General features: G+C 39.1%; 1 protein-coding gene and 1 long non-coding RNA gene across 9 annotated transcripts in view; one reads left to right on the forward strand and one right to left on the reverse strand.

Moving 5' to 3' along the window:
• Nucleotides 1–4,923: 4,923 nt before the first annotated feature.
• ZNF461 (zinc finger protein 461) overlaps nucleotides 4,924–25,230 on the forward strand; it is a 41,628-nt gene continuing 21,321 nt past the window's right edge. The window contains exons 1-3 of one of the 8 annotated variants that reach the window (XM_053210238.1): nucleotides 5,142–11,855; nucleotides 14,033–14,124; nucleotides 21,574–21,673. Coding sequence is in view for 4 of the 8 variants with exons in the window: in XM_027044766.2 (XP_026900567.1) it covers nucleotides 11,847–11,855 (9 nt within the window). In the remaining 4 variants the exon portion in view is untranslated. Of the gene's footprint in view, nucleotides 11,856–14,032; nucleotides 14,125–21,573; nucleotides 21,674–25,230 lie in introns of all 8 variants that reach the window. The other 7 variants (XM_053210236.1, XM_027044767.2, XM_015071939.3 and 4 more) reach the window with 7 other exon arrangements.
• LOC128313198 (uncharacterized) overlaps nucleotides 19,799–25,230 on the reverse strand; it is a 110,189-nt gene continuing 104,757 nt past the window's right edge. Inside the window, exon 3 of the long non-coding RNA XR_008293540.1 lies at nucleotides 19,799–20,034. This is a non-coding gene — a long non-coding RNA (uncharacterized LOC128313198). The remainder of the gene's footprint in view (nucleotides 20,035–25,230) is intronic.

The following is a 25,230-nucleotide window of genomic DNA, read 5'->3' on the forward strand; positions in this document are numbered from 1 at the left end:
TTGAGATGAAGAGTTTATCTTGGATTGTCTAGGTCAACCCAAAATCCAATGACAAGTGCTCTTGTAAGAGTGAGGCAAAGAAAGCTTTGACAGGAAGAGGTGGCAATGTGACCATGGAGGCAGAAATTGGAGTGATGGGGCCACAGGTCAAGGAATACCTATAGCCATTAGAACCTGGAAGAAGCAAAAAATAGGTTCTTCCCTAGAGTCTTTAGATGGAGTCTGGCTTGGATGACTTCTTGATTTTGGATTTCCAGCCCCAGAACTGTAAGAGAATAATTACCTATTGTTTTAATCCACCCAGTTTGTGATGATTTGTTACAGCAGTCATAGAAAACAAATACACAGGGGATTAGGCAGTATCATATATTGCTGGTACAAGCCTTACAGTGGGGCATATAATAGTATGCTTAAAAACTATCTACATTAGGAGCACCTGGGTAGCTCAGTCCATTGAGCATCTGACTCTTGATTTCAGCTCATGTCATGGTCCCAGGGTCCCAGGATTGAGCCCTGTGTTGGGCTCCACACTGAACAAGGAGCCTGCTTAGGATTCTCTTTTCTCTCTCCCTCTGCCCCTCTCCCTGGCTCCCACTCACTGTCTCTAAGATAAAAATAAACAAAAGAAATTTTAAAAAGGAGAAAAATACATTAAAAACAAAAATAAAACAAAACTATCTACATTTGACCCTGAACAACACAGGGATTACAGATGTGTATTGTCTGTGCAGTTGAAAATCCATGTATAACTTTTGACTCCCCCAAAATGTATAGCCTACTGTTAACCAGAATTCTTACTAATAAAATAGCTATTGCCTATAAGTGGACCTGTACAGTTCAAACCTATGCTGATCAAGTATATATTTACCTGACATCCAATATTAGGAATTTACCCTAAAGATACACTTCCATCTTTTTTTTTTTTTAAGTTTATTTACTTACTTTGAGAGAGAAAGAGAGAGAGTAAGAGTGTGTGTGTGAGAGCAGGGGAGGGGTAGAAAGAGAATCTCAAGCAGGCTCAGTGCTCTCAGCTCACAGGGTTTGATCCCACAAACTGCAAGATCATTACCTAAGCCGAAAATCAAGAGCCGGACACCTAACTGACTGAGCCACCCAGGCACCCCTACACTTCTATCTTTAAAAAATACAGCCATTACAGGGCACCTGGGTGGCTCGGTTGGTTAAGCATCTGACTCTTGATTTCAGCTCAAGTCATGATTTCATGGTTCGTGAGATTGAGACCCAAGTCAGTCTCTGTGCTGATAGCGCAGAACATGCTTCAAATTCTCTCTCTCCCCCTCTCTCTCTGCCCCTTACCTGCTCTCTCTCTCTCTCAAAATAAATAAACTTAAAAAAAAAAGCCATCTGGGTCATTAGTGTATTGCAAAACTCTAAAAGTTAGTTTAGAATTTCCTGGTTATCAATAAAACTATATTTCCCCCATGGTCAATTAAAAAAAAATACAGCCATTACAATGGATGCTATAGACCTTTACTTGTTGGCATGGAAAAATGTTCACTTGTGTTAGGTAAGGAAGAATAGCAACACGTAGCCAATTCTACTTTTGAAAAGAAAGTCTGTGTATACAAGGAGGGTAAAGAGATTTACAATATAATGTTCACAGTGGGCTATTGTTATTTTAGGATTCACTGTTTTCTGAATTTCACTTTTTAAAGTTTATTTATTTTTGAGAGAGAGAGAGTGAGAGAGTACATGAGTGAGCCGGGGAGGCGCAGAGAGAGAGGGGGACAGAGGATCTGAAGCAGGGTCTGCACTGACAGCAGAGAGCCCAACAAGGGATTTGAACTCATGAACCGTGAGATCATGACCTGAGCCAAAGTTGGATGCTTAACCAACTGAGCCATCCAGGCGTCCCATGTTTTCTGAATTTTAATGCTCTGTATGTATTTCTTTTATAATCACAAAGTCTATAAAGCTAATCCTCAGAGAATTATAGAAGTAGCTACAGACACAGTCAGAATTGGAATGATGGTGTGTGTCTTTGGGAATTTAGGCTAAAGAGAGTTTCTCGAACATCCTAAAGATCTAGCTCTTCACACCAGCTGGGCTTTTACCTGTAATGGCTTCCCTCTTCCTGGAGCCTGTTTACTCGCTACTTGCTCTACCATTCAGGGCTGTCTCCTTTCCTCTAATAAGGAAATCACATCTGGCTTAGAGATATAAAATCCTATAGGATTTTGAAATGGGACTTAGGTCTGCTGTGGTGATGCCAATCGGGGAAGAATAAGAGGGCCAGAGGAAGATCAAGTCACGTTAGGTGTCAAGAAAATGAAGCCTCAGTAATTACACAATGCAGTTGTTTGTTTCCAATTGTACAAATGCCAAATCAGTTCTTCAAAGACACTCCAGAGATTCATATTGAAAGAAGATACTTCCAGTAGGCAGATTATAAATAATGAGCCAAAATTTTCTTAATGGAAAAAACAGGCTCCAACATCCCATCCTTGTAGTTACATCCTTCTGAACATCACTCTTCACCAGGGAGAACTTGATGGATATCTTTGGACGTGATAATCCTGCAAATGACAAAAACATTCCAATTCCATAAATCCTAGCGCCATATGATCCTGGAAGAAAGGGGAAGGTGGTCCAGACATGGGAGCTAGTCAGGAATTTCTCTGGTATGGTTCAGTTTTGTCAGTCCAGCAAGAATATGCAAATTTAATAAATTCCAAAACTTCTTCACAATAAGGTATTAAGTAGCCATTAAATATTCAATCATACAATAACCAAAAAATATAGAAAAATTCAAAACACACTGACGGTGGCTAAATCAGGTTACTATACAACATATACAACTATCCCATTTACTAAAAAGGTACATATATGTCATTATGGATAGAATGCCAGACATCAGTGATAGAAAGAAAAATATCTGGGGCGCCTGGGTGGCTCAGTCAGTTAAGCATCCGACTTCAGCTCAGGTCATGATCTCATGGTTCGTGAGTTCGAGCCCCGCATTGGGCTCTGTGCTGACATCTCAGAGCCTGGAGCCTGCTTTGGATTCTGTGTCTCCCTCTCTCTCTGCCCTTTCCCCACTCATGCTCTGTCTCTCTCTCTCTTTCAAAAATAAATGAACATTAAAAAAAGTTTTAAAAAAAAGAAAGAAAGGTATCTGGATTTATACCTCTAAATGTTAACATTGTTGATTTCCAGTCTGTGATACTTATTTTTTAAGTATATTTCCATAAACTTATATAAATTTAAAGTATACTTCCTATTTTCTTTACAAGAACTAAGAATGTCTTGATTTTAGAATGTATAGTCTAAGAAATTTTATTAGATTGAAGTTCCTCAAAAATAGTCTCTGTTACAGGTCTTTATGTTAGATTTATAGCTCAGCATATTCTTTTAATTTTTTTTAACGTTTATTTTTTTGAAAGGGAGACAGAATGCAGGTGGGAGAGAGGCAGAAAGAGAGGAAGACACAGAATCCAAAGCAGGCTCCAGGCTCTGAGCTGTCAGCATAAAGCCCAACGTGGGGCTGGAAATCACGAACCATGAAATCATGACCTGAGCCAAAGTTGGCCGCTTACCGGACTGAGCTACCCAGGTGCCCCTATAGCTCAGCATATTCTAAATATACTTGGCTATGAATGATTTCTGTTATGTTCCCTTCTAACAGTTTCTAAGCATACTTATGGGTGTTCTGCCTAAAGAGCTAAGAGGCTCAAACCTTGGTCTAGTCGCTTTACATCTTTTTGATGGAAGGATTTATCTCACTTCTGAACTATTAGCCATAATGCCCTGCAACCAGTGACAGAATCACCTTGTTCCATTAGTTTCCCTTTGGATATAACATCAAGAGAATCAAAACTGTAAGGCATAAACTTGACTAGGAAAAATTCACACTCAGAATTCCTGTGAATTCACAATAATTTGGGATTTGGACATGTAGCTATAGTTAGAATTCTTTCTTGTCAACTCCCATGGTTGATCATCGGTACTTCTCCAGAGGTCTTTGTCATGCTCAGCCTTTGACCTACTTTTATTTCCCCTGTTGGATTATGAACAACATAAAGGAAGCAATTATATCTTATTCATTTGTGTTTCTTCCAAGTACATAGGCACAGCTTTTTGCATACTGCAGGCATGTCCAGTGTCTTACACAGAAATCCCACTTCTAGGATACTTTGTCTTAGGAAAAATTAAAAATGAACAAATAAATATTACAAGGATGTTCACTGAAGAATTTCTGATAATAATTAGAAAAAAGTTTCAGAATAAACAATGTGTAAATAAGATATGATAGACCACATTATAATCATTATAATTTTGGCTTCAATTTAACTGTCAAAGAGGGATACTCATCAGGAATGGCTTAGCGAAAGACAGCAGAAAGTATAGAGTTGGAAAATAGTAGAATCTGTTAGTTAAATAAAGACTGAGTGTGGGGTGCCTGGGTGATTCAGTTGGTTAAGTGTCTGACTCTTGATTTCAGCTCAGGTCATGATCTCATGGTTTCATGAGATCCAGCCCCAGGTCAGGCTCTGTGCTGACAAAAAGAAGTCTGCTTGGGATCCTTTCTCTCCCCCTCTCTTTGCCCCTTCCCTGCTTATGCACACTATCTCTCAATATAACATTAAAAAAAAAGATTGAGGGCTTGGAAACTCAAATTCTGGTTTAATCTCTCAGGAACTCTGCGACATTTCACAATTTATTTCAGTCCTTGATGCCTCACTTGCTTAAGCAGTTAACTGGGAATAGTAACACCTCCCTCACAGCGTTCTCATGAGGATTAAATTAGACAATGCATTTACTTAGAATAGTGTATTAAGAGTTCTCCAGAGAAAAAGAACCAACAGGATGTGTGTGTGTGTGTGTGTGCGTGTGCGCGCGTGCGTGTGTACTGAGAGAGAGAGAGAGAAGAGGTTAAGAAAGAGATTTTAAGGGGGCACTTGGGTGGCTCAGTCGGTTAAGTCTATGACTTAGGCTCAGGTCACAATATCACAGTTCATGAGTTCAAGCCCTGTGTCGGGCTCTGTGCTGACAGCTCAGAGCCTGGAGCGTGCTTCAGATTCTGTGTCTCCCTCCCTCTCTGCTCCTCTCCAACTCATGCTCTGTCTCTCTCTCTCTCTCTCTCTCTCTCTCTCTCAAAAATAAATAAATAAATAAATAAACAAACAAACAAACATTAAAAAAAAAAGAAAGATTTTAAGGAATTGGCTCATGAGATTATGGAAGCTTAAATCCAAAATCTGCAGGTCACATCAGCAGATTGAACACCCAGGGAACAGTTGCAGTTTGAGTCAAAAAGCTTTCTGCTGGCAGAGTCCCTTTCTGCTCTGAGGGAGGTCAGTCTTTAGTCTATTTAAGGCCTTCAACTGATTGGATGAGGTCCACCCACATTCTGGAGGGCAATCTGGTCTACTCAAAGTCCATTGATTTAAATGTTAATCTCATCTAATAAACACCTTCCCCGAAACATCCAGAATATTTGACCAAATATCTGGGCATCATGGCCTAGCCAAGTTACATAAAATTAGCCACCATAAGTCCACCCCTTGTCAACTTGGCACCTATATGTATTTTCCTAAACATACTTAATATCGGAATAAAAACAATAACAAGGTCATACTTCCACCTACATGATACAACTATCCTGCATAAAACCAAAAAACACACTAATCCTTCTCCTAGATGAGGATGCAGTCTTGCATGATGTTTACTTTTCTCCCTTATATCCCATTGCTTAAATATTATGATGTCAAGTTAATAATACTTAAATACTATGATATAAGATCAAAACATTTTATAGTACATGATAAAGGGATAAAAAAAGGAACAAAGATATTTCTATACATACATACAAACACAGAAAAATAAGGAAGAAAAACTCATGAAAATTATAGTCCTAGTTTCTGAAACTGGTCACATGGTTGTAGTGGGCATTTAAAACTACCTTCCTCCACCACCCATTGCATATTCCCTTTGCCCTCAGCAAGCACCTCAACTGGTCATAGTTCTTTACTTGGTAGAGTGACCCAAACATTTATACTTGGAGTCTGGCCCATGAGTAATCCTGCCTTTATAGTTTGTAGTTTGCCATCCACTTGAAACATAGGGCATGGTAATATTAAGAGATGCCCCAAAGTGGGGTGCCTGGCTGGCCCGGTTGGAAGAGCGTGTGACTTTTCACCTCAGGGTTGTGAGTTCAAGCCCCACATTGGGTGTAGCAATTACTTAAATAAATAGATAGATAGATAGATAGATAGATAGATAGATAGATAGATAAAATTTAAAAAAGAGAGAGGGGGTTCCTGGGTGGCTCAGTCAGTTAAGCGTTGGACTTCAGCTCAGGTCATGATCTCATGGTTCGTGGGCTCAAGCCTTGCGTCAGGCTCTTGTGCTGACAGCGAGGATCCTGGAGCCTGCTTTGGATTCTGTGTCTCCCTCTTTCTCTGACCCTCCCCTGCTAGCACTCTGTCTCTCTCAAAAATAAACTTAAAAAAATAATAAATAATAAAAAATGAGAGAGAGATGCCCAAAAGGATCTCCTGTAATTTAGATATACTCTTCCTCATCTTCCTTGTGGAGCAGCAGTCCAACCACCCCTTGGTAGTCAAGATCATTCACCCCAACCAGCACACTTCCTTCCTTCTTTGCCTTTTGATTCAGAGGGATGAGAAACCCAAAGTGGCTGGGTAGCAGTCTTAAATGGAACCGTTGTATCTCCTGGTGAAAGCATTCCTCCTTTTGGAACTAAGTCCTCTAGGCAGCAGAGTACAGGTTGTGGGGAGGGAAGCAAAGATTTTGCTGTTGGGTTACTAGGGGTAATAGTGAGTGGTGTCACTCCCATTTCTACCCCTTGATTCCTGGCCTTGTGAATCTTGGCTATGGGAGAAAGACTACCAGATATTGGATGCTGATACCAGAGCATATACAGCCTTCTGCAGAACCATGCCCCAGCCCTGTCAGATACTGCCATCTAGCTGGCATTGTAACCGAGTCTTCAAAACATCATTCCATTGTTCTGTCAAGCCAGCAGCTTCAGAATGGTGGGGAACTTGGTAAGACCAGTGAATTCCATGAGGATGGGCCCACTGCTGCACTTCATTTACTATGGCATGAGTTCCTTGATCAGGAGCAATGCTGTGGAGAATACCATGATAATGGATAAGGCATTCTGTAAGCCCATTGATAGTTTTGGCAGAAGCATTATGTGTGGTAAAGGCAAATCTGTATCCAGAGTGTCTGTTCCAATAAGAAAAAAATGCTGCCGTTTCCATGATGGAAACATCCAATGTAATCAACCTGCCATCAGAGAATGGTGCCACATTGAGGATTCAGTGTTGGTCTCTGCTGCTGGCTGACTGAGCATTCAGCAGTGGCTATAACTAGGCTGGCCTTAATGATTGGAAACCCATGTTGCTGAACCATGCATAATCACCACTTTGTTCAAGAGCTCATTGGATGATGACAGGGATGGCTGAGGAAAGAAACTGACTGTGTCCACAGACTGGGTCATCCTATCCACTTTATTAAAATCCTCTGCTGAGCATTTAGCATGGGACACAAATAGCTTCACTTTTACCCTTCAGAGAGGTCTGTCCATCCTTCTGAGATTTCCTTGGCATGTTCCCTTGGCATTTTCCAATCATGTTCCCTTCCTACCATCCAGCCAAACCACTGACCACAGCCTGTGAATTGCTATGTAATTGCACATCTGGCCATTTCTTCTTCCAAGCAAAAAAATAAAGATAACAACCAGGTGCACTGCTCAAAGCTCTGCCCAATAGGATTACTTGTGCCTTCAGGGCACCCTTGGCCTAATCACTTATACATCACTTTATGGGAGTGCTGCTATGTACACCTAACTTAATGGCTTGTTGGGTCAGATTACACCCAGTTCATGATGGGCAGCTCAGGTCATGTGGTAACTTGGTGGTCAATGGTTTAGTGTTTAATCTCTAAGGCCCAGTAGCAGGCCAAAATTTGTTTCTCAGAAGGAGAGTAACTACAAAGAACGGCAGTGCTTTGCTTCAAAATTCTAAGGGCCTGTGCTGTGACCCACCTTTGGGTCCTGCCAAAGGCTCTAGACAGCATCACTATCTGCCTCTGATACCTCAAACACCATTGGATCTACTAGTCCTTATGGCCCAAGTGGCAAAGTGCTTGCACAACAATTTGGACCCGTTGCAGAGTCACAGAGGCTTCTCTTGTTCTGGACCTTACTCAAAATCTGCAGCTTTTCATGTCAATTGATAAGTGGGCCAAAGTAACACACCCAAATGAGGAATATGTTGCTCCAAAATCCAAAGGTTCACGAGGCTTTGTGACTCTTTCTTACTTGTAGGAGGAGCCAGAATACAATGACTTATCCTTCACTATTTTTGAGAAGAGAGAGCGCATGCACAAGCACGTGGGTGGAGGAGCAGAGAGAGAGGGAAACAGAGAATTCCAATAGCTGTCAACCCAGAGCCTCATGAACCGTGAAATCCTGACCTGAGCCAAAATCAAGAGTCAGAGGGTTAACTAACTGAGCCACCCAGACTCCCCTATCCTTCACTTTAAAAGGGATATCATGACATGTCCCACACCACTGGATCCCTAGAAATGTCACTGAGGTTGTAGAATGCTTCTAAGTTCTTGTTGGATTTATTTCCCAACCCCGACATACAGATGTCTTACCAGTAAATCTAGAGTAGTTGCCAATTCTTGCTCACTAGGTCCTATAGGCATAATGTCATCAAATGTAATTGATCAGTGTAACACCTTGTGTAAGGAAAAGATAATTAAGATCCCTGTGAACTAAATTATCATCCCTGTAAACTAAATTATAGAGCTGCAGAGCTGATGTACTGCTGAGGTAGGACATTGAAGATATATTGCTTGTTCTTGCCAACTGAAAACAGCTGCTTCTGGTAGTCTTTATTAACAGGGATGGGGGGGGGGAATTGTCAGTAATTGCATAGCAGGTACCAGGGGATGCGTTAATTTGCTCAAGCAATGAAACCACATCTGCCGGAATAGCTACAATTGGAGTTACCACCTGATTAAGCTTATGATAATCCACAGTCATTCTCCAAGATCCGTCCTCTGCAGAGGCCAAATAGGCAAGTTGAATGGCGATACGGTGGGAATCACTACCCCTGAATCTTTAAAGTTCTTAATGGTGGCACTAATCTCTGCAATCCCTCCAAGCATGTAATATTGCTTTTGGTTTATTATTTTTTTTTTTAGTAATTTCTACTTGTCCTTTCCCATTATATTAGCCCTCACTCAACAGGCCAGAGAGACAGTTGCTGAGTATACCTATTCCAATTATCCATTACAGAATTGGGGGAAAAACACACGATGGGTTCATGGGTTCAGGCACCCATTGGGTCTGCTATGAGATGGACCTTAGCTAAAACTCCATCGCTCACCTGACCTCTATAAGCCCCTACTCTGATTGGTAGACCAATGAGGTTTGGGGTCTTCTGGAATTTGTGTCAGCTCAAAACCAGTGTCCAAGGTCTGATTATTTCCTTTTCCTTACTATCCAATCACCTGGTAAAGGCTGTGGGTTCCTTTGGGAAGGCATGGGGGAAAGTTATCAGCATACATTTCTAGCAGTGTGACAAGGGTTTTTCATTCAAGGGGTTCTGTGTCTGTATATGCAAGGGTCAAGTCTGAGAATTGACTGAAGGGCCATAACTGCTTTTATGTTTTGGTTCACTTCACCTAGAACTCTCACTTATACAGATTAAGAACTTAGTAGACTTCCCACCTATTTCACTTCCACCAAAGAATACCAACCATACTCCGAGTTACTCTATAACAGAGATTAAAAAAAAAAAATCTTTCATGATCATTTTGCATTCATCACAATAAATTACTTTACATTTTTAAAACTTATTTTACTTTTTTAATTAAAAAATTTTATGTTTATTTTTGAGAGAGAGAGAGTGCAAGCAGGGGTGGGGCAGAGAGAGAAGGAGACGCAGAAGCAGGTTCCAGGCTCTGTGCTGTCACGGGGCTCAAACTCACCAACCGTGATATCATGACCTGAGCGGAAGTCAGATGTTTAACTGACTGAGCCACTCAGATGCCCCTTAAAATTTATTTTAGAGAGAGCGAGCATGGGGGAGAGGAGCAGAGAGAGACAGAGGGAGAATCTTAAGCAGGCTCCATGCTCGGCACAGAGCCCCATCAGGTTGCAATCCCATGACCCTGGGATCATGACCTGTGCCAAAATCAAGAGTCCGAGGCTCAAGCCACTGAGTCACCCAGGTGCCTCAAATTATTTCATATTTTTAAAATCATGTTTTAAGTTATAGTTAGGTTTTTTTAAAATTTCCCTTGGAAATTTAATTTTCAAGTTAAAACCAATGCTCCAGGAAACTTAATTATCATTATCTTTCTAGAGATAAGTAAAGAGGTATAGAGTGGGTATCACCACATACTCAGTTTCACACACTCCAGAATACTGCAACGTCTCATATAGTTACTACATTCAGATAATAACCACTCCATCTTCCATCCAGATTTCTAACTTGCGTAAGTTGCATCAAAACACACAAAAACAAATTAACCAAATCCCTCACATGAGTCACACTCAGTTAAAGCTCACATATATCAACCTCAAAGTTACAACGTTGTAATCACCTGCCCTTTCACTGTCATAGAATTCATCCGAGACTTGGGTACAGTCACACATCACTTTCACATACTTTGTATATTTCACTCAACACCTTGGACAATATCAAGTGCAAACCATCTCATACACTAACCAAGAATCAGACTCAGAAACAATCACTTGTCACAGATACATTTCCTCACATCACAGTTTGAGATGGGGTTTCTGGACTTTCAACAAGGTTAGAAATCTTTAGATCTGTCCTTTCTGGCAGGTAATCTGTACTAGCTTCCACCCCTCTCAGTCAATTCTGGTATCTCACACACACTTAGGCGTCACATGTCGCTTCATGCCTCTCCCACGCATATATGCAAGACTCAGTACGCGCTCGCCCCGCCCCTCTGGGTCCCCCGGGTCTCGGGCAGGTCCAGCTTCCTTCCTTCTCGCGACACTCACTACAGTCAACCGCTCCTGCTAGTATGGTAGTAGACAACACAAACAGCCTCCCACAGAATGTTACAAGGTCACTGCTCGCATAGCCTCGTCGCCCGCAAGCGTGCGTAATCAATCATACCGTCTCAAATGGCCCCTCACGCATAAGCCACGTCATATTACACCACCTCATAATCACTGAACGTGGCTGTGTTCACCGCGTGAACTCACACGGGTATACAGCACGACCGCTATTTCAAACGGCCTCAAAAACGTTTCACAAACGAGTTTCCTCGCGTATGACAACTCAGTCGGTGTAACGTACATCCTCTTCCTCTTGTGCCCACTCACCCTCGGGCACTCGCACCTTCCGACTCAGACAACATATCTCGCACCGCCACCTTACAGATTTAAGCCGGATCCCTCCGCACCAGACAACAACAATCCTCTCAAACCACAGCAGGTGCGCGTCCACGTTGAGGGGGTAGGGACAGGCACGGTGCCAGGCCTGAAATCCGCCCTTAGAGGAATCCGAGGTCCAGAATTCAGACCCCAAATTCGGGTCTGAGCCTTGGAAACGGGGAGGTTGTGACATCACTTGAGGCCCGAACGAAGCTGCGCAGGTGCATCCCGAAGCCTGGAAGATTTACCTGGTTCAGTTCCGGGGGGTTTTCCCTTTCGGACTACGTTTCCCAGAAGACACTGTGGCCCAACGCTACTTCCGGTGGGAAAGTCGGCCGCAGAGGGCGGTGAGGCAGTGGTGTGTGCCGGACGAGGCGTCCGGCCTCGCCTGGAATGCGAATCAGAATTTGGACTAGAACCTTTCCTGAGGATGCTGAAGGTAAGGAATCCTGGAGCTCGAGGGCTTGGTAAGAGGAGTGTCTGGAGTGTTAGGCCTCTTAAGTGTGGGAGCTGCCCTAGGGTGGATAGATTGGGTTGTTGTGAGTGTGTGAAGGAAACTATAGAGTTTAAGTGTATAAGTAAATTTGGCTGTTTGTTGTGACAGCGACTGGATTCGGGATCGTCTTTTGTGACAGTGTAATTGTCTGCCCGACCTTTTGTGTGAATGGGGTTTGTATGTGATTGTGACTGTGATTGAGGGTGGTTATTTGTGTAAGCCCCATATACTTGCATAAAAGAGAAAAGCACAGTTCCACAAATCATTACACCCAGGCTCACCTAATCAGTCAGGGAGACATTCCAGTAGTCACTTGTAGATTCATACAACACAAGGCAAAATCACATTATCCAACCCACGTTTATCATCACACATCCTTGGACAAAGCCACAAGTATGGTAAAACAAAACAAAATAACCCCTCCCCAACCACAAACTGCCCTCATACCCACTTAGCCCTTATCCCCAACAATTATCTGAAGAACTCATACACATCACCAAGTATCATAGAAACATAGTTACCATGGCCACAGACAATGTCTACTCCACATCACCTCAAGGTCACACAATTTTTAAGCTTCAAGAAAGGCTTGGTTGGGGGCTCAGGCCGCAGAGTATGCAACTCTTGATCTCTGGGTTGTGAGTTCCAGCCCCACGTTGGGTGTGGAGATTATTTGGGAAAGGCCTGGTGTCTCCTAGTTCTCCACTCTCTACCTCACTACTTCTGCCATTCACCTTAAAAACACCTAGAGTAGGAGGAAATAATGGCACTATTGCACATCCAAAATCAGTGTCTAAGATTATTTATTATGTACTGTTTCTTATCTGAAATGTTCATATTAACTTTAAACATTTATTATACTACTTCATTTAAACTAAAGTTGTCTGTAATTCTTCAACCACTCTGAACACCTTATTACAAATGCTTTCACCTTCCTTATATGCATACATATATGCATATATATATATTTGTGCATATATGTATGTATTTTCCCGCCAAAGATTAGACTACAATACACATTGTTTTGTAATTCTTTATTATAAGATATTTAGGTCTTTTTGTCTGTACTCAGGAATAAATTTCAGAAGATTTTCCAGGATGCTTCCAGGTGTGATTTTTTTTTTAAGAGGTTTATTTATTTATTTTTTTAAGTTTATTTTGAGAGAGTGAGTGGGAGGCGGGGGGGAGACAGGAGAGAGAAAGAATCTCAAGCAGGCTCCTTACAGGCAGCAGGGAACCCAGTGAAGGGCTGGAGCTCACGAACCCATGATATCATGACCTGAGCTGAAACCAAGAGTGGGACGCTTAACTGACTAAGCCACTCAGGTGCCCCCAGGTGTGATTTTTTTAATTTCACCAGTGCTTCAAACTGAAGTCTCAAGTATTTATTTTGTTCTGGATATTTTTGTTCTATTTATTTTTTCTTTTCCATCTGTGTACCATCAGTCTCTATTTTTGAAATTCTTGTGAGACATTTGTTGGAACATTAAAAAAAATTTTTTTTTAATATTTATTTTTGAGAGAGAGAGCGTGAGTGGAGGACGGGCAAAGAGAGAGGGTGACCCAGAATCTGAAGCAGGCTCCAGGCTCTGAGCTGTCAGCACAGAGCCTGTCACAGGGCTGGAACTCACAAACTGTGAGATCATGACCTAAACCAAAGTCGGGGGCTTAGCTGACTGAGCCACCCAGGCACCCCTCGTTGGATCGTTTTGATCCAAGTGATCATTGGATCATTTTCTATCCCTGATCTTTTTGTAATGTCTATTTCCTTTACCTTTTCCCTTTTATTTCAGTGAAGATCTTGTCAGGATAAGTCTGAACATGTTGGTTGGGTCCATTTTATCATAGGGTTTGGACACTGGTCTGACTCTCTAAATCTTTCTTGCTAAAAAACCTGGCTCCAGTCTTTCTTGAATCCATCCTGTTATACCTGGCTTCCCTCCTTGTTTTGAGTAAGGTTGGGATTTGTCCAATTTCTCTCTAACAGTTTATGTATGTGTGTATGGGGGCTGGGCATAGTAGACATGTAGGGGGAAGAAAAATGTCATTCTACATTAGCACTTTGGGCGCTAAGAGGCAAGACCATCTGATGTCTTTTTTTTTAAACCCCTTTCATCCAGCAATACTTTCTTTGGACTGTGAGTTTCTTCTAAAGTGGAACTAAGAAGAGGACTAATAAATACATTGAATTCTAAAAAAAGCCATGGCCCATGTAAGTTGGTGGGTTTTTTTGTTCCTAATTGATACAGTCTTTTTTTATATATATAGTCATAGGAGTATTAGCATTCTTTATCCTGATATTGTTGCCCAATTGATTATCATACAATAACTGACTAGTGAGTAAGTGTTGGTTTCAAAAATTCAAAGTCTTCCTTTTTTGCTCCTCTTCTTTCTAACCAGTGTTCTTATACTCATTCAGTAAGTCATTTTTCATTTCCCATATGCTCAGCCTTCTGCCAGGGGAAGGAGAGAACAGAAATACTGTTCTTTTGAGGGAGATATGTTTCTCTTGTGAGAAATATGTTTCTCTTGTTTGATGAGGTGATTTAATAATTATTTATTGAGTACCTGCTATGTGACAGGCACTCTTCTAGGTAACTATGAATAAATCAGTGGCGGGGGGGGGGGGTGGGCAGGGGAAAAAGACACCTACAAATTGTCCCTTATGAAACTTAACTTGTAGTGAGAGAGAGAAAAAATAACTAATTTATATAACACCAGACTTAAGATTTAAGGCACACAGGTACACACACACACACACACACACAATGTGTATATGTAAAGAGCAAAATAATTATAAGATAAAACAAAGACCAAAAAACAAATATATGTCCTATCAGTAAATATACATGATTTTTAACTCACCTATTAAAAGAAAAAGGCCTTTAGATTGAGTCTCAAAAACTCAACTCTCTGCATTAGACACTTAAGTGATTCAGAAAATTTAATGAAAGGATGGATAAAGTATACCACACAAACGGAAACCAAAAACAGACAAAAATTCAGGCTATATCCCACCATTAAACATGGCAAAGAAGGGCACTATGTAATTCTAAGGTATACATTTCAAAATGAAGACAAAATAGTTATAAATGCACATGTATCAAATAGTATACCATCAAATTTCCTTGAGCAAATAGGAAAGCAGATAGAAGAAAGTGGTAGAGGATACTAATTAACGCTTTCAGTCAAAGTCAGGCCAAGTGAACACATTTTGTAAGGATGAAATACTCCATCAAATCTACCTTTTTGATATATATTCAATTCTGTATCCTAGTAATGATGAATATACATTCTTTTCAAGTCTCCATAGACCATTCAGAAAAAATGATAAAATATTAGGCCACACTGAAGTCCAAATAAGTAGAAATGATAAACCATGTTCTCTGAACACAAATGCAGCTAAGATAACAACAAAATCAGAAAAATAAAGTTACTCTTAGCAACAATTTGTAAAATCCATCTTAATAACTCCTGGATCAAAGAAGAAATATAATCTAAAAGCAAAGGATCTCTAGTACTCAATGATAGTACTATATTTTGGAACCCATGGGATTTAGTTTAAGTAAGACTCTAAGGGAAAAGTTACAGCTTTAAGTCCTTCTAACAAAAATAATGAAAATATTTAAGTTGAAAGGAAGTAGTAGGAAATATGGAGGGGATTTATAAAAATAAAAATTATATGTGTTAGAAAACAGGAAAAACATTATTAATAAGATAATATGACAAATCTCAAATTAGGAAAGAAAAAGAAAGCACAATATAAAAATTTTAAAGGGAAAATCCACAGAAGTGAAGGATCTTGAAAAAATACCTTATTGGATTATTTGCAAATGCGTCCATGTATATACTATTTTCAGCTACTCTCACTTCTTGAGATCTGAATTTCTGTTTGATATAATTTCTTTTTGTTTTTAATTTTAAATTTTATTATTTTTTTTTAACATACATTCATTTTTTGAGAGACAGAGACAGTGCAAGCCAAAGAGGGACAGAGAGGGAGACAAAGAAAACGAAGCAGTGAGAGAGAGCTGTCAGCACAGAACCTGATTTGGGGCTCAAACCCACAAACTGTAAGATCATGACCTGAGCCAAAGTCGGGTGCTTAACCGACTAAGCCACCCAGGCGCTCCTATATCATTTCTTTTTAGCTGAAAGATCTTCCTTCAGCATTTCCTATAGTTTGTGTTTTCTGATGATAAATACTCTCAACGTCCTTTATGTGAAAATGTCTTTATTCTACGTTAATTTATAAAATAAGTCAAGAAATGCATCCTCTTCTGTTTTCTGGAAGAATTTTTTAAATGGTGTTATTTCTTCCTTAATTGTCTGATAGACTTCAACAACAAATGCACCTGTGGTAGGCAGAATAATGACCCCCAGTATTATCTACATGCTAATCCTGGAACCTGTGAATATGGTACCTTATCTGGCAAAAGGGAATTTGCAGATGTGATTAAATGAATGATTTTGAGATGGGGACATTATTTTGGATTATCTGAAGAATCAGGGTCAGAGGGAGATGTGAGAATGGAATATGCATACTCCTGGCTTTGAAGATGGAGGAAGGGGTCCATGACCTACCTAAGTGGCCTCCAGAAACTTGGCAAGGCAAGGAAAAGGCAAGGAAATAGACTCTTCCCTAGAGTCATCAGAAAGGTACACAGCCTTGCTGGCACCTTGAGTTAGTCTACTGAAACCCTTGTTGGACCTCTAACATACAGACTGTAAGATGATAAATGTGTTGCTTTAAGCTACTGTATTTGTTGTAGCAGCAGTAGAAAGCAAATACAATGGAGTTTTCTTCATGGAGAGACTTTAATTTCTTTAATTGACAGGGCTTTTGGGGATTTTATTTCTTCTTGAACCAAGTTAGTAATTTATCTTGTAAGGAATTAGTTTATTTCCATTTTGATGTCAAATTTATTAGCATAAAGCTGTTTTAATATTCTCTTATTATCCTTTTAATGCCTGTCAGATATTGATAATTCATGTCTATTTTTCTTGGTCAATATACAAGCAATTTATCAATTTTATTGATCTTTTCAAAGAACTAGCTTTTAGTTTTATTGATTTTTCTCCAGTTTACCATTGGTTAGATTGCTATTTCATTGATTACTGATCTTATTCTTTCCTTCTTTCTGCATACTTTGTGCTTAATTTTCTCTTCTTTTCTGAGTTCATATTTCTGTTTTTTCTTTTAGCGATGGGCCACTTAGAAGAGTCTTCTTTAACTTCCAAATTTTGGGGGACTTTTTAGATCTTTCTGAATTCTGAATTCAGGTCTTTCTGAATTTCTTTCTTAATTCATTTAATTCATGATTTACTTCTGTTGTGGTCAGAGAACATACTCTGGAACGTTGATCCTTTTAAATTTATTGAAACTTGTTTTATGGTCCAAAATGTGTACTGTCTTGGTCAATGCTCAATGTGCATTTGAGAAAAAAAAGGGGTGTTACACTATTGTTAGATAGCGTGTTTATCAATGAAATCAAGTGTTCTATGTTTCTGATCTTTTGGTCCCTTGGTCTATCAATTACTGAGAGAGGACTGCTAAAATCTACAAATAAAGCTGCATATTTATCTGTTACAGTTCTGTCAGTTTTGCTTTATGTGTTTTGAAATTCTGTTAGGTGCGTGCATATTTAGGATTGCTATGTCCTCTTTTTTTTGTTTGTATTTTATTTATTAAAAAAATTTTTAATGTTTATTTTATTTTTGAGAGAGAGAGAGAGAGACAGAGTGTGACTGGGGGAAGGGCAGAGAGAGGAGACACAGAATCTGAAGCAGGCTTCAGGCTCTGAGGCGTCAGCACCAAGCCTAATGCAGGGCTCAATCTCACAAACTGTGAGATCATGACCTGAGCCGAAGTCAGCACTTAACCGACTGAGCCACCGAGGCGCCCCTGTTTATTTATTTATTTTTAAGTGATCTCTACACCCAACATGGGGCTCAAACTCACAACCCTGAGATATGAGTTGCATGTTCTTCCAACTGAACCAGCCAAGTGCCCCAAGATTTCTATGTCCTCTTGATGAATTGACCCCTTTATTATGAAATGTTCCTTTTGGTAATACTCTTTTTCTTGCATTCTGTTCTCTTTATTAATATAACTGCTTCAGGTTTCTTTTATTGTTACATCATGGCATATCTTTTCCCTATCCTTTCATTTTAACTGATTTTAAGTGTATCTCATATAACAGCACATAGTGCAGTTCTACTTTTTTATTTAGTCTGATAATCTCTACCTTCAAGTATCTAGACTAGGGGTTGGCAATCTGTGGCATGCTGGCCTAGTCCAGCCTACAGCCTCAATCTATGAAGGATTCTGCGTTTCTGAAGGGTTATAAATAAATAAAGAAGAATATGTGGTGGGGACTATATGTGACTTATAGAGCCTAAAATATTTACTAAGTGAGCCTTTTCAGAAAAAGTTTGCTGACCTCTCCATGGACTGTTTAAATTCAACGTAATTATTAAGGTTTAATTTATTTTCTTGTCATCTGTTCTTCCTCCCCACCCCCCCCCCCCATTTTCCTGCCTTCTCTTGGACACATGTTATATTTTTTAGTATTTCATGTGTCTCCACTACTTTTTTAGTATTTTATTTATCTCCATTATAGGATTATTAGCTATACTATTTTTACTCTTTTATTGTTTTAGGGACTGTTCTAAGGTTTCCAATATGCTTTTATTTTAATTTTTTAAGTTTACTTATTTATTTTGAGAGAGAGAGAGAAAGCAAGCACAAGTGGGGAAGGGGCAGAGAGAGAATCCCAACTAGACTCTGTGCTGTCAGCATAGAGCCAACTGCAGGGCTCAATCTCATGAACTACGAAATCTGACCTAAGTGGAAATCAAGAGTCAGATGCTTAACCAACTGAGCCACCCAGGCAGCTTCCAATATGCCCTTAAAAATAGATAATTATAGTCTTCTAGTATTTAAAAAGAAAAAAAAAATTTTTTTTACATTTGTTTTTGAGAGAGAGAGGGCGCGAGTAGGGGAGGGGCATAGAGAGAGAGACACACACAGAATCTGAAGCAGGCTCCAGGCTCTGAGCTGTCAGCATAAAGCCCGACGTGGGGCTGGAACTCACGAACCATGAAATCATGACCTGAGCTGAAGTCGGACGCCTAATCAACTGAGCCACCCAGGTGCCCCACAGTCTTCTAATTATTTTATACAACTTCACAAATAATGCAGAAATCTTATAGCTAGATACTTCCATTTTCCCCTCACACTTTTTTTCTGTTGTCATATATTTTATTTTTAAATACATATAACCACAGTGCTTTTCTTTCTTCAATTATCTTTTGAAGAAATTCTGAAATTAAAATGATATCTTTTCTATTTACCCCCCAATTTACCATTTCTGGTACTCTTCATTCCTCTGTGGATAGAAGGTTTTACCTAATGTCAATTTTTTGTCCCCCTGAAGAACTTGCTTTAACATTTTTAATAACACAGGTCTTCTGTGCTACAAACCTCTCAGCTTTCATTTCTCTCAAAAAACAAACCAGAATACACACACAAAACCCCAACCTTTATTTCCCCATCAATTCTGAAAGATTTCAGTTGGATATAGAATTAGGGGTTGACAGCTTTCTTTCAGCATTTTAGTGATACTGTCTTGCCTCCATTGTTATTAGATTTTTTTTTTCATTTTCCTTGGTGTTCAGTGGGCTGTTTATAATGATCATAGGTATAGTATTCTTTGTGTGTTTTTTTTCAAACTTTTATTTAAGTAATCTCTACACCCAATGTGGAGCTCTAACTCGTGACCCTGAGATCGTGCTCTCTCAACTGAGCCAGCTAGGTGCCCCTAGTATTCTTTGTTTTTATGTTACTTGGGGTTCATTTAGCTTCTTGAATCTATGAGTTGCTTTTTTTTTTTTTTAATTTTTTTTTTCAACGTTTATTTATTTTTGGGACAGAGAGAGACAGAGCATGAACGGGGGAGGGGCAGAGAGAGAGGGAGACATAGAATCGGAAACAGGCTCCAGGCTCTGAGCCATCAGCCCAGAGCCTGACGTGGGGCTCGAACTCCCGGACCGCGAGATCGTGACCTGGCTGAAGTTGGACGCTTAACCGACCACGCCACCCAGGCGCCCCTATGAGTTGCTTTTTTAAAAATGAAATTTGGGAGTGCCTGGTTGGCTCAGTTGGTTAGCTCAGGTCATGATCTCATGGTTTGTGAGTTCGAGCCCCACGTTAGGGTCTGTGCTGACAGCTCAGAGCCTGGAGCCTACTTCAGATTCTGTGTCTCCCTCTCTCTCTCTCTCTGTCCCTCCCCCACTTGTCCTCTCTCAAAAATAAATAAATAAATATTTAAAAAATGAAATTTGAAAATATTTTCCCAAATGTTTCTAAAGAATTTTTTAGCCTTGTTTTGCTCTTCTGAGTCTCCAATTACACATATGTTGGATTGACAAGTGTCTCATGGAACATTATGGCTCTTTTCGCTTTTTAAATTTTTTTTCAGTCTTCTCTCTGGACTTTCAGTGAGTGATTCCTATGGACTTGTCTTGAAATTTACTGATCTTTTCTTCTATTGTGTTTAATCTGCTATAGATCCATCCAGTGAATTTTTATTTCTCAATTTCAGGATTTGCCTTTGGTTCTTTTTAAAAGTACCTAAAGTTCTCAAATCTTTGCTAACTAATTTCAACATCTGAATCATTTATTTGTGTTTCTATTAAGTGATTTTCTTTTGAGTATGGGTCACATTTTCTTCTTTTTTGTATTTCTAGTAAATATTTTACTAGTAATCTAATGATTAAAAAAATTCTTTTTAATGTTTATTTTGAAGGAGAGAGAGAGACACACACACAGAGTGGGGGAGGGGCAGAGAGAGAGGGAGACACAGAATCTGAAGCAGGCTCAAGGTTCTGAGCTGTCAACACAGAGCCCGATGCAGGGCAGGAACCCACGGACCGCGAAATCATGACCTGAGCCGAAGTTGGGCACTCAACTGACTGAGCCACCCATGTGCCCCGCGCCCCTAATGATTTTTGATTGTGTACTCAACTTTGTATATTATATATTGTTGACTGTGATTCTGAATCTTGTTAATCCCCTATTAGAGAAGAAATAAGTTCTACCAGATAATTTATATAATTATACATAATGTAAAGCATGATACTTAAAACACCATGGTACTGATTTATAAATAGATCAAAAGAATGGAATAGAAAAATCTAGAAATGTACCTGCAGATGGTAATTTAATATGGATAAAAGTGACATTTCAAAACAGTAGGCTAATGATGGACTTTTTTATTAAGATATAATTGGCCTGTCATGTTAGTTTTGGGTGCACAATATAGTTCAGTATATGTATATGTTATGTATATGTTACAAAGTGATCACCATAGTGAGTCTAGTTAATATTCATTACCACACATACTTACAAGTTTTTTTCTTGTGATGAGAACTTTACAGATCTAGTCATTTAGCAACTTTCAAATATACAATAGAGTATTTATAACCATAGTCACCATGTTGTACATTATATCTCCCAAGGATTTATTAATTTTATCACTGGAAGTTTATAACCTTTTGACCACCTTCTTCCATTTTGCCCACCCATCTCCCTGTGCCTCTGACAGCCACCAGTCTGTTCTCTGTACCTATGAGTTTGATTTTTGTTTTCTGTTTTTAGATTTCACACATAAATGAGATCATGTGGTATTTGTCTTTCTCTGTCTGACTTACTTCACCTAGTATAATGCCATCAAGGTCCATCCAAGTTGTTGGAAATGGTAAGATTTCCTTGTTTTGCTTAATGGCTGAATAATAGTTGTGTGTGCGTGTGTCTGTATCATATTTTCCGTATCCATTCATCCTTTGGTGGACATTTAGGTTGTTTTATTGTGTTGCCTATTATAAATAATGCTGCAGTGAACATGGAAGTCCCAGTATTTTTTCAAGTAGATATTTTCATTTCCTTTAGATAATTACCCAGAAGTGGAATTGCTGGATCATATGGTAGTTCTATTTTCAATTGTTTTGAGGAATCTTCATATTGTTTTCCCATGGTAGGTTCATCAGTTTACATTTCTCACCAACAGTGCACAAGGGTTCCCTTTTCTCCACATCCTTGCCAATGCTTGTTATGTATTGTCTTTTTGATAATAGCCATTCTAACAGGTACAAGGAGATATCTCATTGTGGTTTTGATTTGCATTTCCCTGATGATCAGTGATTTTAAACACCTTTTCATGTAACTGTTGGCTGTTTTTATGTCTTCCTTGGAAAAATGTCTTTTCAGATTCTCTTCCCATTTGTATTTTTTAATTTTTTTTTAAATATAATTTATTGTTGGGGCGCCTGAGTGGCTCAGTCGGTTGGGCATCTGACTTCAGCTCAGGTCATGATCTGGTTCATGAGTTTGAGCCCCCCATCGGGCTCTGTGCTGACAGCTCGGAGCCTGGAGCCTGCTTCAGATTCTGTGTCTCCCTTTCTCTCCGTTCCTCCCCTGCTCATGCTCTGTCTCTAAAAAATAAATGTTTAAAAAAAAATTAAAAGTAAATAAATATAATTTATTGTCAAATTGGCTAACATACAGTATTTATAGTGTGCTCTTGTTTTTTGGGGAAGATTCCTGTGATTCATCACTTACGTAACAACACCCAGTGCTCATCCCAACAAGTGCCCTCCTCAATGCCCATCACCCATTTTCCCCTCTCCCCCGTCCACCATCAGCCCTCTGTTTTTTGTATTTAAGAGTCTCTTATGGTTTGCCTACTTCCCTCTCTGTTTGTAACTATTTTTTCCCCTTTCCTTTCCCCATGGTCTTCTGTTAAGTTTCTCAAGTTCCACATATGAGTGAAAATATATATCTTTCTTTCTCTGACTGACTTATTTTACTTAGTATAATACCCTCCAGTTCCATCCACATTGCCCCAGATAGCATGATTTCATTCTTTCTCATTGCCAAGTGGTATTCCATTCTATATATAAGCCACATCTTCTTTATCTGTTCATCAGTGGATGGACATTTAGGCTCTTTCCATAATTTGGCTATTGTTGAAAGTGCTGTTATAAACATTGGGGTACATGTGCCCTGTGAGTCAGCATTCCTGTATCCTTTGGATAAATTCCTAGTAGTGCTATTGCTGGGTCATAGGGTAGTTCTATTTTTAATTTTTTGAGGAACCTCCACACTGTTTTCCAGAGCGGCTGCACCAGTTTACATTCCCACCAATAGTGCAAGAGGGTTCCCGTTTCATAATATCCTTGCCAGTATCTATTGTTTCCTGAGTTAATTTTAGACACTCTGACGGGTATAAGGTGGTATCTCAGTGTGGTTTTGATTTGTATTTCCCTGATGATGAGGGACTGAGCATCTTTTCATGTATCTGTTGGTCACCTGGATGTCTTCTTTGGAAAAGTGTCTATTCTTGTCTTCTGCCCATTTCTTCACTGGATTATTTGTTTTTTTGGGAGTTGAATTTGGTAAGTTATTTGTAGCTTTGGGATACTAACCCTTTATCTGATATGTCATTTGCAAATATCTTTTCCCATTCCATCAATTTCCTTTTAGTTTTGTTGATTCCTCTTCCCATTGTTAAATCAGATTATTTATTATTTATTTTCTTTTGATATTGAGTTGTAGGAGTCCTTTATATATTTTGAATATTAAATCCTTATCAGATACATGATTTACAAAAATTTTCTCCCTGTACGTTGCCTTTTCCTCTTTTTGATGGTTTCCTTTGTTATAAAGAAGGTATTTAGTTTGATATAGTCCCATTTGTTTATGTTTGCTTTTGTTGCCTTTGCTCTTCTGGCTCTTCTTCTGCTCTTGCTCTTCTTTGCTCTTCAAATCCAAAAAAATCATCACCAAAACCAGTGTCAAGTACCTTTACCTGTATGATTGCCTCTAGAAGTTTTATAGTTTCAGGTTCTACATTCAAGTCTTTAATCCATTTTGAGTTGATTTTTGTGTATGGTATAAGATAGTGCTACAGTTTCATTGTTATGCATATGGCTGTCCAGTTTTCCCATCACCATTTATTGAAGAGACTGTCCTTTTCTCATTGTATATTCTTGGCTCCTTTGTCATAAATTAATTGACTGTATGTGGTATTTGGGTTCCCTGTTCTGTTTCATTGATCTGTGTGTCTGTTTTTATGCCAATACCATACTATTTTGATTACGATAGCTTTGTAATGTGGTTTGAAATTAGGACATGTGATGTCTCCAGCTTTGTTGCTTTTTCTCAAGATTGTTTTGGTTATTTGAGGTCTTTGGTGGTTCTGTGCAAATTTTAGGATTGTTTGTTGTATTTCTGTGAAAAATGCCACTGGGATTTGAAGGATTACATTGAATCTGTAGATTACTTTGAGTAGTGTGGACATTTTAACAATGTTAATTCTTCCATTTCCTTATGCATAGAATGTCTTTTCAGATGTGTCTTCTTCACTTTTCTTTCATCAGCATCTTACAGTTTCCACGGTACAGTTCTTTTACCTCCTTGGTTAAAGATAGACTTGATGAATGGTATTGGATAGCTAGGTAGCCATGTTGGAACATAATAAGCCCAGTCTTTATCTCATGTACCATATAGGATAAGCTCCAATTAAATTGAGTCATTTAAGTTTTTAAAATGCAATTATAACATTACCAGATTAAAACATGGGAGAATTCCTTCATAACTTTGATGTGAGGAAGGACTGCCTAACTAAGACTCAAAATTATAGGAACTAAAAGAGAAAGTATTAACAAGTTTGACTACATAAAAATAAAAAAACTTCTGTATGGCAAGAAACACTGGTAAGCAAAGTCAGAAGAGAAATTACAAAATTGGGAAAGTATTTACAATTCATGTACAGATGCTAAACTTATCTATTTTATAAACACTAAGAAATTTATTATTTTTTAATTTTTTTAACATTTATTTTTGAGAGAGAGTGCACACAAGTGGGGGAGGGGCAGAGAGAGAGACACACACACAGAATATAAAGCAGGTTCCAGGCTCTGAGCTGTCAGCACAGAGCCTGACGGGGAGCTCAAACTCACAAACCATGAGATCATGACCTGAGCCGAAGTCGGACGCTTAACCAACTGAGCCACCCAGACACCCCTATAAAGACTAAGAAATTTAAAAAAGAGACCAACAGCCCAGTAGGATAGAGTCAAAGTATATGAACAGAATTTTCACAGGAAAAGAAACATAAAAAGCCCTTAAAAAAAATACTCAATAAATAATTCAAGAAATACCAATTAAAATTCTACTGACATACAATTTCTTTACCTTATTAAATGGATAAAAACAAAATATTTTGACAAAACACTTTGCTGGCTTTGCTGTGAG

This window comes from Acinonyx jubatus, chromosome E2, assembly GCF_027475565.1.
Source record: "Acinonyx jubatus isolate Ajub_Pintada_27869175 chromosome E2, VMU_Ajub_asm_v1.0, whole genome shotgun sequence".
Lineage (NCBI taxonomy): Eukaryota > Metazoa > Chordata > Mammalia > Carnivora > Felidae > Acinonyx > Acinonyx jubatus.